The sequence below is a fragment of the Aquarana catesbeiana genome, linkage group LG03, assembly GCF_042186555.1.
Source record: "Aquarana catesbeiana isolate 2022-GZ linkage group LG03, ASM4218655v1, whole genome shotgun sequence".
NCBI classification, from domain to species: Eukaryota; Metazoa; Chordata; class Amphibia; order Anura; family Ranidae; genus Aquarana; species Aquarana catesbeiana.
The window spans coordinates 618,801,865-618,817,877 of record NC_133326.1 but is presented as its reverse complement, the minus strand read 5'-3'; the positions used below and the strand labels follow the sequence as shown (position 1 = coordinate 618,817,877).

Below are 16,013 nucleotides of genomic sequence, written 5' to 3'. Positions count from 1 at the left end.
AGTATGTCACAAAAGTGAGTACACTCCTCACATTTTTGTAAATATTTTATTATATTTTTTCATGTGACAACACTGAAGAAATGACACTTTGCTACAATGTAAAGTAGTGAGTGTACAGCTTGTATAACAGTGTAAATTTGCTGTCCCCTCAAAATAACTCAACATACAGCCATTAATGTCTAAACCGCTGGCAACAAAAGTGAGTACATCCCTAAGTGAAAATATCCAAATTGGGCCCAAAGTTTCAATATTTTGTGTGGCCGCCATTATTTTCCAGCACTGCCTTAACCCTCTTGGGTATGGAGTAGAGCTGCATGCAGCTCTAGTATGGAGTTCACCAGAGCTTCACAGGTTGCAACTGGAGCCCTCTTCCACTCCTCCATGACGACATCACGGAGCTGGTGGATGTTGGAGAACTTGTGCTCCTCCACCTTCTGTTTGAGGATGCCCCAGAGATGCTCAATAGGGTTTAGGTCTGGAGACATGCCTGGCCAGTCCATCACCTTCACCCTCAGCTTCTTTAGCAAGGCAGTGGTCATCTTGGAGGTGTGTGTTGGGGTCGATATCATGTTGGAATACTGCCCTGTGGCCCAGTCTCTGAAGAGAGGGGTTCATGCTCTGCTTCAGTATGTCACAGTACATGTTGGCATTCATGGTTCCCTCAACAAACTGTAGCTCCCCAGTGCCGGGAGCACTCATGCAGCCCCAGGCCATGACACTCCCACCACCATGCTTGACTGTAGGCAAGACACACTTGTCTTTGTACTCCTCACCTGGTTGCCGCCACACACTCTTGACACCATCTGAACCAAATAAGTTTATCTTGGACTCATCAGACCACAGGACTTGGTTCTAGTAATCCATGTCCTTAGTCTGCTTGTCTTCAGCAAACTGTTTGTGGGCTGTCTTGTGCATCATCTTTAGAAGAGGCTTCCTTCTGGGATTACAGCCATGCAGACCAATTTGATGCAGTATGCGGTGTATGGTCTGAGCACTGACAGGTTGACCCCCCACCCCTTCAACCTTTGCAGCAATGCTGGCAGCACTCATATGTCTATTTCCCAAAGACAACCTCTGGATATGACGCTGAGCACGTGCACTCAACTTCTTTGGTCGACCATGGTGAGGCCTGTTCTGAGTGGAACCAGTCCTGTTTAACCGCTTTATGGTCTTTGCCACCGTGCTGCAGCTCAGTTTCAGAGTCTTGGCAATCTTCTTAAAGCCTAGGCAACAATTCTTTTTTTCAGATCCTCAGAGAGTTCTTTGCCATGAGGTTCCATGTTGAACTTCCAGTGATCAGTATGAAAGAGTGAGAGCGATAACACCAAATTTAACACACCTACTCCCCATTCACACCTGAGACCTTGTAGGGGTGTACCCACTTTTTTGCCAGCAGTTTAGACATTAATGGCTGTGTGTTGAGTTATTTTGAGGGGACAGCAAATTTACACTGTTATACAATCTGTACATTCACTACTTTACATTGAAGCAAAGTGTCACTTCTTCAGTGTTGTCACATGAAAAGATAGAATAAAATATTTAAAAATATGTGAGGGGTGTACTCACTTTTCTGAGATACTGTACATTGTACAATCAAATCAGTCCCTGCCCTCAAGGAGCTTACAATCTTGAGGGCATTCATACATACACATACTAGGACTCCTTTATGAATTTGGTCTGGTGCTCCTTCTATTGGTTCAAGAGAAACCTATTGGAGGGTAGCCCTGGTTGAATGTAAAGCCACCAAAGCAACCAAAGCCAGTGAGCGCTTCAAATGACTTTCTTTTTCCCCTAACTAATCTTTATTAATAAGCATTGAAGTCTCATCCCCTTCTGGATGTATCCCTTTAAATATATATATCATCAAGCAGTAAAAAATCTTTAAAACAAGCCACCCCTCGCCTCTCTAGCTGCTTGTATTGTAAAGTAATTCATAAAAAATCCTCAAAGAGAACAAGAAAGTGCATTCTTGGCAAACTGCACCAAAATCGCGCCTCCCCATTGAAATGCGTATTTGTTGCGTATTTGATGCATTTTTTGTGTCACATGACCTATGAGAAACATAGCATAAGCTAGGCAAAATTGCAGTAAAATTGTGGAAAAATCACAGGCGTTTACGGCAGGCATTATCGGCACTTTTTTTTTCTTTCGGCACAACGCTGAAAACCCTATTTTCAGCTGATAATTTTTGACGACTGAAATTTCGGTGCATCACTATTTCTAACAGCTTAGAAACATCTGCTGTGTGTTTATGTTAGAGGACTGGCAGTTGGCCCAGATTCTGCTAACATAGGACTCATTTATGTTAGTGGCAGCCCTTGCCGCCTGTCACCTGGGAGCTGATATGTTGCCTCCTCACCGTTGTAACCCTCAAAAGCCTGCACCACCATGCCGTAACCCTGTGCATTGCGTGCGGTTGCAGGACGGTTTTTTAGTGGCCTGTTGACAGTGGTATAATTTTTGCCACAGTATGTGTGCAACCCTTCTGGCTGCTGTGTTGGGCTTTGAGGGGTGGTTAGGGGGCTGTAAAACCACAGCTCAACTGCCTATATTTTATTGGCCACCTGAACTAGCTCATAGAAAATAGCTGAGATTTCTGTGCTTCAGTTGTGAACATAGAAGATTTCTCCACAATGCTAATAGCTACAGGGGTAATTAAACTTTGTTTTAAACCACATATACTGCTTGTTTATAATGTTTTAATACTTTGGTGTGTTTAGTTCACTTTAAGTTACAAGGGTTGTCCTTGGTGAAAGTAAGTAAAGCTAAAGAAGCAGAATTTTAAATAACTGGAGACGAAATGATCAGATTCCTGCATAAATAAGCCCAGTCTTTAAAATAAAAGACTCAGTCTCTGCATATCTCAGATACACTTGTGGGCTACAATGTGGGCTCAACTGTAACGTCTGTTTCATAAACTTCCCATGTTATAAATAACTGGTGTGTCTGAGCCAGCATGGCTATTTCTGGTTGCAGATCCTGTATGTACAGTTCCTGCAGACCGTCTCAATTTACTGCTGTTGTTGTGCAATAACATTGTCTTTTGTTTTCAGGGGAATGAAGTCCCTGACATTCCTGGGGAGCAGGTGACAGAAGAGGAATTTACAGATGAGCAGGGGAACATAGTCACAAAGAAGGTGGGTTTGTCCCTTGAATGTTTCCCTTTCCCAATTTACACCCAACATCGCTTGCTTCATACCCTATTTTATATTTATTGTTTCTTGCATGAGTTACCTCGTTATTATTTGATGAGCTGGATTTAAAAGGTAATTTCATTCTAAACTAGAAAAAAAAGTGTTGTTTTTTTTTTCCCAGAATTCCAATGCATTTCTACAAATCAGTCTTTTAGTACATTGTAATTGATAAATACCACAATAGCACATTATCCATCCAGTTTTTTTTTTTTGTTTGTTTTTTTGCCAAAGCTTAATTGAACAAGCTGAAGTTAGAAGCTGAACGGCTACCATGCACAGCTGCACCGGATTTTGCACTTTCCCGTTTTAGTAAATCTCCCCCATTACGTTTTGTTTGGGGGGGATTTTTTTGGGACTATCTGACACTGCTTTCTCCACATTTCAAATGTCAGGTTGTACATAAAATGTCATTTATATTTGGAATTCTTTGGTTTTAAATTAACCACAAAAAGGTTTTCCTAGCCACTGACCTCTTGTATGGTTTGCAAATCATGGGATCAGACTCCTCTGGTCTCTTTTTATCTTCTGTAGCACCGCATGTCTTGTGCTTGAGGCTAGACATAAACAGTTAAATGTTCATTCTTCCAGTGTGGTCTTATATACTCCTGTTGTCCTTTCCACATTTCTGAAATGCCAGGTGCCTGGCTGTCACTGTACTTTCTGACTTCCCTCTGATTCTGACAGTCGGGACACCTAGCTTTTTCACACAGAGATTAGCAGTAGCAGCCTCCTTATTTCTATCCATGCTGGTTTCCTTTAAATCTAAGGTTTCTCTCTGCTCAAAATATTGGATTGCTGGCAATTTTTTTCCAAAACATAAAACAGTTAAAGACTGTTTTATGTTTACTTTGCAAAGTTACCCTAAGAGAGAAGTTCTGGTTTAACACCCCCTCCTTTCCCCTTCCTCTCCACCTTTGGAAGTTTTTTCTGGGGGGTGATCAGAGCAGAAGCCTCCCCCCTCACTGGCAACCTTCTGGGTAACATCACAGATCCCAGAAGGCTGCAAGACCATTTACAAAGTGCAGTGCAGCTCGCGCATGCACAGTAGCTTCCCTTAGTAAACATGCAGGCGCTGGGAACCCAAAGACTAATAAAGAACCAGCCCAGGTGAGGACGGCACTGGATCCTTGGGCAGGTTAGTGTCCTTTTTTTTAAGTCAGCAGCTACAGTAATTATAGCTACTGACTTTTAATTGTTTGTTGTTAAGACTTAAGAGCCTCTTTAATGTTGGTAATAAAAAACCAAAGAAAAAACTCTGCCCTATGAAAAATACTATCAATAAATAAAATAAAGGGTGCAATGGAGTATATACAAGTGGGGTATGCCTGTATACTACAAAAGGTATCCCAAACAGGAGGGGACAGAGAAAAGCGGGGCTAACGGAAGAACAAAATGCAGGTATATGTAACAAAAAGTGAAAATTTATTGGCATAGACAAAAGTTGCAGGTAAAAGGGTGGAGACCCAATATTGTACTGTACCTAATAAAATATCGCCGACCACCTACAGAGGCTGGTCTGTCGTGACCACAGACAAGGGGAACAAAACAACATTAAACAAAAACATAAAACAAAAACAGCGTCCGGATGCGAAGTAAGTTAGTGTCAGCCTTGTCGTCCACCATGGGAGGTTGATCAGCAATTGCTGAATAAGGCTCCAAGGCTGACATCAATCCCTGAGGAGAAAGAGCTCGAGGGAGGGGGATGGAGGACTAGGAACAGCAGAAGTGATCATGAAATGTCCACAGGGCTTCTGGAGGGCTCAGAGTTGGCACCAGCTGGTGGGGGTGTCTTGCCGGTATCTACAGGCAAACGGGTCTGGACAGACTAAAGTAAAGGGCAAAATTAGCAAAGTTCAGAGCTGTGTGAATATATGTCACAAATACAGTAATGTTGCAGTGGGTGGCCTGTGGTCCAGAATGTCCTGAACTGGGTGTGAACCGGGAACAATGAGCTGTCTGTAAAGTACACAACTGGCATAAGTAAATATGATTGTATCAAAGAATGAGAACAGCCATGGTGCATTACCACCCCAGGTGATAGATGGATGCCGTCATCTGCTTCTAGGGCTGACGTCTTCATGTGTCAATGTCCTGCCATCATGAAGTCACTGCACCACAGGGCAGTATCTATATAGGAGGCATGTACACTGCATGTGGAGTACAGGTGGGCTGGCATATATGAGGAAGCATGTGTGGAACAGCCATCCAAGTGTAAGGCCTCGTCTGTGTCCTTCTCTGATCTCCCTGAGTGCCGTACGATCACGTGATCAGCCTCCTCCCATGGAATGACGAGCTCATAGACACCAATGGGGAATTCCGTCTGAGCGCGGCGTCCGGGCAGACATGACGTCAACGCGTTTCACATTTGGGGGTGTGTAGCTTCATCTGGACGTCCATTGGTCCATTGGTGTCTATGAGCTCGTCCATGGGAGGAGGCTGATTTTTAATAGGAGATCTGTCATTTTTCAGGTTGTCAATAAAAAAAAATGTGCTCCGTCAGTAAATTTTCTATGTTTTGTCAGTAAAGAATGCCGCACTATACTATACTACTAGCAGCAAAACTATACTATACTACTAGCAGTAATACTATACTATACCATATTACTAGCAGTAATACTATACTATACTATACTACTAGCAGTAATACTATACTATACTATACTATACTATACTATACTATACTATACTATACTATACTATCTGCTATGATTGTAGATACCATAATGTATCACACTTTTCTGGAACTGAAAATCATTTGAAGAAACTTGTACAACTGGACAGTGATATCTCCTTGACTACATGCAAGAAGGAACATCCCATGCCATGAGGACTCACCTTTGTACCAGGAACTCTAAAAGGCTACAAAATAAAATTATCTGCATTTTGCTACAGCCTGAAGAGAACCATAAATAGCCCTATCTTGTTCATTTTTTATCTTTCCCTTTGGAGAACACAGCAGGGTTGATTTACCACAACTGGAGAGTGCAAAATATGGTGCAACTGTGCATGGTAGCCAATCAGCTTCTAACTTCAACTTGTTCAATTAAGCTCAAGCTTAAGACAAAAAAACCTGGAAGCTGATTGGTTTTTATGCAGAGCTGCACCAGATTTTGTACTCTCCAGTTTTAGTAAATCAACCCCAATGTATTATTAATGCCTGGATTTTGTCTTGTCTTTTATCTTCTGCAGACAGTCCGAAAGGTCCTGCGCAGAGTGGGGCCACCAGGGTCAACAGACTTAGGGGACAATGAGGACTTGATAATTGAGGGGACATTGCAAGAGCCAGAAGAGCTTGAGAGTGAGACACCTAATTACCTGAAATATGCAGTGCTGCACAGAGAGGTATGATGTCCCCATGTAGTCCTTCTTCATCTTCATCTGCTTTCTGTCTTTTTCTTCCCACCTGCTGCATCTGTCTTCCTGCAGACTGTAATTGTTTTCCCTGCATGTGCAGAAAATCAGGGAAACAAACTGATAACGCCTATTGGGTTTAGCCTGAAAATACTAGCCCAAAGTGCAATTTGTACAGCAAGCATTTATGAAGCCTTCAGCAAGCTTCAACCAGATTTTTTAAAGCCCTTAAAATGTACGGTCCTAGTTCACCTTTTTACTTTTTCTGAAAAGGTGAACTAACCTTTTAAAGACCTATTAGCTGCAGTCTCTGAATGGTAAATACTGAAAGTTAACTTAACCTGACCTAAAACAATTCTAAGGTAACAACTATATTAAAGAGTAGGCACCCTGTGATACCTTCAAGTACCTCTAATAGTCTTGAAATGGATTCAAGGCCCAGAATGTGCATGGAGCCTCAACTTGTGCCCAAAATAAAGTTTAGCCTTACCCCATATGGTGCTAATCATTCAGCTATGAAATGCCAAAGTCTCTATTGCCCATTGATTTTCTGGCCTTTGACGGTTGAATGAAAGGAGGTGGGGCTTAGTGCCAGGAGGAGACAGAGCTTTATTTCAGCTTTGTCAGAAATCAATGTCCCATGGACAGGTTGGGGTTCCACAGAGGTCAATTAGAAGGCTAATACATGCACTTGCAGACATTCCAAACAGCCCAAACCTCAGCACTGTTGTTACTTTGGAAATATGTTAGGCCATTTAGGTTCACTTTAATAGGCATGCTGGCTGTATCTTTAAACAAACTGTTTTCATATTTAAGAAAGGCTAATTTCACACATTCATCTTTAATTTGATGGTATGCATTACTAATATATAGACACATTCATATATCCCTTTTACGGGCCATTGGTGTTTGCGCACACTCACAGTGTAAAGAGCTGTCTTCGCTGACCTGTGTCCTGTATTTGTTCTTTCTCTTGCTTTGTCTTGTGTTTTGTGCTCAATACTCATTCTTCATATTTTTCTCTGTCCCATTTATTGTTGTGTATTCCTCGTGTCTCTTTCTCCACGTCTACCTCTGTTGTCCATGTGTGCCCTTTCATCTCCCTATCCCTAAAAACCCATGTTCCCTCACCGGGCTGCCCATGGCAGGCAGAGGACGAGTTTGACTCTCTGAGGTCAGAGGTTGGAGACGGGAGGAAAGGGGCACAGATTGTGAAACGAGCCGGCACCAAACGGGTGCAGCAGTGAGACCACAAATCTGGGACACCCAAAATACTGGGAAACGCCCAGGTAATGCAATTTAGTGTGGGAAAATCCCAGGTAACATCCTTAGTCTGTAGTACATGTGTACTAACCAGGACACTCTGTATTTAACCTTAAAGTAGAAGTCCGGTATAAACATATCTAAGCTTAAACTTGCTCCCGCCCTATTTTAAGCCCTATACTAACTACCTCATAAAGTAAAGATGTGTATACTTCCCTAATCTAAGGGCACTCCAGTCCGGTCACATGATCAGCTCCCATCGCTAGTTTCAGGAGAGAAAAGGGCGACAGCGGACAACAGATGCCCTTTAGTAAGTCTATGGGTGGCTTCACTGCCCAGGCACTGCAGCTGTTGTCGTTGCTATCTCCTCTCCCTTGAAGATGGCCACTGGAGAAATCATGTGACCAGAATAGGTAAATATACACATCTTTCCTTTACAGGGTAGTTAGTATAGGGCATAGAATGGGGGGTGGGAGCAGATTTAAGCTCAGATTGGTTAGGACCAGACTTCTTCTTTAAAGAAGCCTCACTAGATTTTAATAAGGCTTGTTAAGTCCCCAGGGGACCCTGTGCACATAGCAGTTGTCCCTGATAGAGTTGGCGCTGCAATTTCTAAACAGCATTATTGGGTAGCTAGCCCCTTCCACCACCCACCGCTGTCCAACAGTTCTGGACAAAAGAGACGAACTGTGACTGACTGTGCAAACAACAGTGCATGGCACAGAGCTCACACAGCCCCCACCTCCTGAACACTGCAGACAGAACACCCGCAGCTCTACTTGCTGTGTCACCCATGCCTCCTCGGCTCCCTTTGTACAGCTAAAAGACTAAAGCCTAGTACACACGGGCCAAATGTCAGACGACATCAGCCAGTTCAATAAAAACCAGACGACATTCAGGCCGTGTGTATGGCAGCCGGTCCAACAGAAGCCGGACGAGCTGTCGGATGAGCATGCTGGAAAAACCAGCAGCCGACCAGCTCCCAATGGCTGAGAGCGCTGACCGGAGTATTCTGGGGAGAAAGGGGGGGGGGGGGGGGGCGTCCCCCTGTCAAAACACAATAGCTTAGTAGGGGAGATTGTTGTACTAACTTCGGAATGTTAGTACAGTGGCTCCGATTTGAGCTGTCAGTTCTTTTTAACTAGTAGTGTGTACTGGGCTTTAAAGCTGTTTGTCCGGCTTCTGTCGAACTGGCTGCCATACACACGGGCCGAAAGTCAGACGGTTTTATTGAACCGGCCAATGTCGTCCGGCATTTGGCCCATGTGTACTAGGCTTAAGTCTGCAATCTCTGAAAGCCTCTGGAAGCTACTACACTAATCTATCTTGGATAAATGTAGTAGCTGCCAGTGTGTGTGCTGTTGGCTAGGGTTTTTGTGAGTGACAGAACTGCTCCCCAGCGGCTGTCATTCAAACAACAAAAGCCACCAGCAGCTACTGTAGTTATCTCCTTTAGAACTAGCTAGCAGCTGGGGGGTTGCAGACTCTGTCTTTTAACTGTAGCAGAGGGAGCAGTGGAGGTACAGCTGCATAATAGAGAGGAGATGTGGCAGTTTGCAGGCTCAGTTGTTTATCTGTATAAATGGAACTGGGGAGGCAAGAGCTCCATCATCCATGGCAAGGAATTGAGAAGGGGCTGTGGCTTCAGTGCTGTCTGTACTTCCCCCATAAGATGGTCCATAATTTGGGCTTATGCCTGGGGTGGAGCTACAGCCAGCACTCACAGTAATAAACATGACATTTTATTTACAAACCACAGCACCGATTTTAATGGGCACAAGTGCTATGTGCACTGGGGCCTCTGAGGGATTTAACAAGCTGTTTTGATTTCTGGTTAGAGTTAACTTGTTGTTGTGGAGAGCATGATATGCTGTGAAAGGAGGAGTTAGAAAAGGTAGACACTGCCTTCAGTATTATGACTGTTGAGGAAGAGTGTAAGTAAGCAGGTGTAAAAAGCTCCTGTGTTCCTGGATGAACCAAATCCCTTTTCCTGTACATGAAATCCTTATGACTGTTTGGCCTTTTTGTCTCCTGGAAAACGCTATAATTTGCATTGTGCTGCATACTCTGTAACTACTCAGTTTCTAACTGATAACAGCCAGTAGCCAGGCATGTGTTATAGTATGTAGTACATATGTGAGTATTCATTTGTGCTGCTAAAGGCTGAAAGATGGGACACTCTCGGAATTTTATGCAAAAGCAGTGGGTGTGAGGGGTTACCATGTGTACAGGGATTCTTTACTCTTTACATACTGTATCTTCTAAGTGCCAGCCTTATAATTTACACAGGGAACGGGGAAATAGCCTAGAGTCCCTCTGGTTCTGGTGATATGGCATCACTGGTAACTTGGTAACACAATGTCACCGATAATGTCAAACATTTAAAATGATTTCAGAAATAGAACAATGTTGCCATTTGTTCATGAATCCCCGTGCCCATAGGCGTGCGCACAGTTTGTGCCAGGTGTGGCTGGGCACACCCTAATCGCCTTGTGTGGTGCATATTCCCCCCTGTTTAGACCACTGATATTTCATCCACCAAAAAATTGTTACAAAATACAATAATTTATTTAAAAATAAAATAAAAATAATGACACTGTCCACTGCCCTACTGACACCATCAGTACATATACACATGCATATGAATTTAAGCTTTGGGGTGCACACCCTAATGCAAGAGGCTGCGCACACCTATCCCCGTGCCTGTGCTGCACTGCTAGTATAGCATTGTGAGGATCCCCCTGGTCACACTTAAAATGTAAGTAAACCCTAACAATAAGCTTCTGTTATTTGGTTCTCTTAATACACAGGCTAAATATACAATGAATAGCATTGTGTTATATAAGTGAAAAAAACACCTGCTGATCCTGCCAGAAACCTTGTGGGTTAACAACTTCCTGTGCTGCACTGTAATCAGTTAGCATTAATCCCAGTTCTTCCTGTGGATTGATGAAAACCGCACGCTGTTTTGTGAAATAAGTAGAGGGAAAGGTATTCTGTAGTCATAACATACTACATAATAGATCAAATAAAAACAAACTGTGCTATATATCCTCATTAGCAAAAGCAGCAGCTCTGCTGCAAGATACACACAGTCACAAACCACAATTAAAAAAGTAGAGTTGCACTAAACATTAACCTAAATAAGAAAACAGTGAATGAACCAACATTAGAAACTTAAAGTGTTACTAAACCCACAACAGTAAAATCTGTCTATATATGCAGTATAGCATGCTTGTTATACTCACTGTGGAACTTAAGGGGTTAATCCTCTGCATTGTGTAAAAAAGCTGTTTTATCCTGTATGCACAGATCCTTCCCTCCTGTACTGTCTATCTGGGGAAAGCCAGCTAACACAGGCAGGGTAGTCAACCTGCACATGCACAGTTGTATCTTTTTATGCTGGAGAGAACATTTACTTGTTCTCAGAGCTAGCAAGGTCACATGATATTGACATTACACACGTGGGCGTGTATACAGGCTGCAGTGGAAATCTCCTCCTACCTGAACTATCAGCACTGGAGAAACTGTGCAGTTTATCACTGACCGTGTTATACAGATCAGCCAAAAAGGTATATAGTGGCAATATTTTAATGTAAAAAGAATATTTTAAGCAGAGGGGGGAATTTTATGTACTCAGAAGGATGACCCAAAAAGAGAAATCTCGCCATAGTGTAAAACCATATAATGTTTTATTATAAGAAATATCACTTCTTTTTTGGGTCATCCTTCTGAGGACATCAATTGAAAACGAATTTGGCTCCTTTGGATCTCAGGAAAGGGCTTAGATCATCTGCTCTTCTCTACTACATGTTGGAATTTTCCTATGATACGAGCTGCCATTTGACTTCCCCTTTGAGGACAAAGGCCCTGGCTGGGTATTAGCCGTAAATGTTAAAACGCTTGCCGTCTGGTAAGCGTGCAACTTATGTGGTGGAGGTACACTTCTTGTCGTGTTGTGAGTCACCAACATCACGAGGAGGACTTTTAAAGTGATATACACATTTTCACTTCTCTCTATATGAGTGGAGTTGATGTTTACTACGAACTATATTAAGTTTCTATTGTTGGTTCATTCTCTGTTTTCTTATTTAGGTTGATGTTTAGTGCAGCTCTATTTTTTTAATTGTGGTTTATAACATATCACATGTCCTAGGGAGAAAACATGGCTCCTCCAACGATATAGTACAGTAAGTGAGCGTTGTCACCCCAGGACAAGAAGTGTGTTTCTGGTAGTATCAGCAGGCAAAAATAAAGGAAAAGAGGCCTGAAACAAGAACTACAGAAGCCACTACAATAACTTCTTAGCTGCAATAAGTACAATTTTTTTTATCTCAGGTTCATACACTTTAAAGCTAAACTCCAGGCTCAAATACTGTAATTTAAAGTGGAGTTCCATGAAAAAATTTTTTTGTAAGTCAGCAGCTACAAATACTACAGCTGCTGAGGACACTCACCTGTCCAGGGCGCCGTGATGTCCGCACCCGAAGCCGACCTGCCCTCGGTTCCTGGGTGGACGTGCCAGCATCTCTTCAGTAAGGGAATCAGGAAGTGATGCCTTGTGGCTCCACAGTCTGGTTCCCTACTGCACATGCTCAAGTCGCGCTGCACGTACTGAGTGGTCCCTATTGTCTTCTGGAACCTGTGTGTCTCCTAGAAGACAGCGGGGGGGGGGGGGTGCAGGAGGGGCCAGACATGGCGTAGATCGCCAGGGATACTGCAGTGATCTTTTGCCGGAAGTGGGAGCAAATACCTGTTTTAGACAGGTATCTGCTCCCCCCTTCCCCCTGAAAGGTGCTCAAAGTGACACGGGGGGGGAATCAGGACAGTGGAAGTTCCATTTTTGGGTGGAACTCTGCTTTAAATGTATTTCTCCATAGCCACAACAGATAATAATCCACTATGTTTGCATGAAATGCCTTTGTACACCTAGAAAACAACATGAGGGGGCAGATACAAGACCAGACACCTTGCACAACCAGATAATGCAGTGACTGATCTTTATCAGGTGAAGAATTTCCCTCACAAAGAAAGTTTTTAGACCTGATTACTGTGTGCATACCTGATTATGCATGCAAGGACGCATACATCCATGTAAGCATACACATGCCTCTTTTATGCAGAACATTTTTGCTTATCCTGGAGCTTTAACTTTGCCACTGGCTACTTTGCTAGCACTGCAGGAAAACAGTATGGAGATAATCTGGGCTAGATCTGTCTGCTTCCCCTCTACTCCTCCTTCACAGCATTGTTTATTACTGAACTTCATGTGCCCTTTAAAATAAGCAAATGTAGGTTTGTGATTTCTCACTCAAACTTAACAACATAAACCAATAATTGTTCCTTCTACCATGTAAAGTATATCTCCACAACGTGTAGCCTCCCCATTTAAAAGTTCACAGCTCCTTTGAATGTGTGAGTATTGACTTTTTTCTAACCACTTTTTTTGGCTGGAATGATTAAAACATAAGTTTATATGAGTGGATTTGGCATTTATTTTTCATTGCTGATAGAAGAAAAATGAGAAATATTACAGCTGTGCCTCTTTGTCTCTGCTACCCTAAGAGACATGGAACGGCTGCGGCAAATTATAATTCTCACTTATTGTGCCAATAATCTCACCATCATTGATCTCTTATTTATACTTCACCTATATACTATACCGATCTCTTTCAACTTGAATTTATTATAGCCATCAACAGTACAGTCTTCCATCATTTATTAAATTTAACTTAATATTAAAACCACATTCATCATATTCACCAGCCTCATAGTGATATCAAAACAATGGATGACACACATCGAAAGCTAGAAAGTGGAATTAAAATGGTACATTATTATGAATTGTATTTGTGCTAGGCCTCATGATAATGAAATAATACTAATACGGAAAGTGTGGACATATGGATATTTTCTTGCCCTATTGCAAACTATCCCCCCATTGTCCTTTTAGCATGCTTTACTTTACTATGTTACAGCAATTCAAACTATCTATTCTATTTTCTCCACCCCGGCACTCCTCCCTAGCATGGTTGTCTCATGGCTCTTTCCTTCATTCTCCATACGTCCATGCCTGCCAGCTTTTTCCAGCTCTTTCCTCCTTTATTCTAATGTCACTTTTTCCGGAAACATCATCAGCTAGGTTCATTTAAAGAGCTGATCATTTTGTCCATAGCAACCAATCACAGCAGTTTGTGAAAAGGAAAAATGGTTGGTATGGCCACCAAGGTCAGCTCTTTCTTCATACCTCTGATTATCAAGGTTTTCTGGGTTTCCAGCCATAACCTTTATGTTATTTACTCTCCATGCCCACCTTGTAGATTCAACATATTCTTCTGGATTCGCCACTTTCACAATTCATAACATCTGGTACCTAGTGGGTTCTGACCCTTTTCTTACCTTGTTGTCTACTATTGTCTAAATGACTACATCCGGTACCACCTGCCTCTGTTCATGGCATGGCTTTCTTATTCTTTTACCTCCTCTTATTTATCCCGACAACATCTGATCCTTTGCCCAAGAATGATGTCTTTTATGTCCTATTGTGGTAGCTTGACACAAGTTTGACCTCTTTCGTATATGACTACCTTTTCCCTTCTTAGTATTCTCTCCGATTCCTTTACCACCTCGGTCCTACTACAGTGTGATGATGTTCCTTAATATATCCCTATGTGCATGTGAAAGTCACCTCTGACTTGGCCATCCATTCAGTCTGTTATGGTCTCTCCATCTCTGTCTAAAAGACATTCATTCTACATGATTTATTCACCCTGTTACCTTCCCTCTATCTCTTCTCCTATTGTCCCACAACATGACCTTTATGTTCACCCTGGTGTTTTTTTCATGTCCTATATGACTGCACCTAATGTCCTTATCCATGGTCCCCTCATTCATTCTGTTCACCTCTTACAACAACTGATCCTCTGGTTCATAGGCAAATGTTTTACCAGTGTCTATCTCATTATTTGGTTCATTGTTTTCCTATAATGTTTCATTACCTTTCTTAGCATGCCCAATGCATATTTCCTAACCTAGGATTTTTTTAAATCTTTTTTTTTTTTTTTTTACATCCTAACCTTAAATTTCCATTATGTTTTTGTTACTGTACTTCTGTTGCTTTCTAGTTTGGCTTCAGTTAGTACTGGTGTTAGGCATAGAGGTATAGGTGTCCTATCCACTTACCTCAATGTTATCACCAATCTAATCACACACTATTTCTTTCTCTCTTATGAATTCACATTAGTTAGCACGACACTACATTTGTTTAATCCAGTTCCATCACCCATATGGTAAAACTGTATACAAGGAGTTTTTTCAGTAGCACATGTAAAAAGAAAAGTGCTTAATGTAAAGTACAGTAACTCACAGCGGCCAACCAGAATTTATTTTGCTGAAGACAGATCAGTATTAGATGGATTCTGTTGGTTTGCTCTGATTGCTGCTCATAGCACTTTACTCCTTCCACTGGTTTACTTTGTGAGATTTCATGTTCCCTCCAGCACAGATATAACATGCACTCCAACTACTAAACATTCCCTGATCAGATATAATAAAGTACAGTATGTGTGTATCTGATCTGAAGGATGTGCGTCAGGAATATGTGTGGGGTTGCCACCTTATCCCTTTAAACCCGAACACATATTAATTACACAGGTTTTGAGGCTAATTTAATGCAGAAAAGGCACCAAGTGAGTTTAATTACCTCCTTAATCAGCCACAGAACCTGTGTAATTAATATGTGTTCGGGTGTAAAGGGATGAGATGGCAACCCTAAATATGTGTGATATAAATGATTGACTGCAAGATATAGACCTCGTTTCGGAAGGCTGCTGTTATTGCAATCCATAATTGATACATATATAATAACATCGCATGGGCATACAGACTGACAAAATGAGGACCTTGGCACAACTGTTACCCCGGATATCTGGAACGGAGAGTGTGTGGAGTGCAATGACTCATTATATACATCAAAGCAATAGCTTTAAGCCCTACAGTACTATGCTGAATTAGAATGAAAGGGGATTGCAGATTTTGGTGGTATTCCTGGGAGTTTTGGATGTTCCAGCCCATCTTTTTATGTTAATAATACATATTGGGAACTGGGCAAATTGTGCATAAAAAAATAAAAATAGTGAGCTGCAAACACAAAAGGGGATATCTTCTCTAATAAAGTGCTATAAATATTAAGTGTTGTGCTAATAC

The 16,013-nt window shown here is 42.0% G+C and overlaps 1 protein-coding gene across 1 annotated transcript in view; it reads left to right on the top strand.

The window, feature by feature from the left end:
- Nucleotides 1-16,013, top strand: part of ANK1 (ankyrin 1) — a 402,733-nt gene that overhangs the window by 373,871 nt on the left and 12,849 nt on the right. Inside the window, 3 exon segments of the mRNA XM_073622316.1 lie at nucleotides 3,054-3,137; nucleotides 6,384-6,536; nucleotides 7,694-7,834. Of these exon segments, the coding sequence (XP_073478417.1) occupies nucleotides 3,054-3,137; nucleotides 6,384-6,536; nucleotides 7,694-7,792 (336 nt within the window). The 3' untranslated portion in view covers nucleotides 7,793-7,834.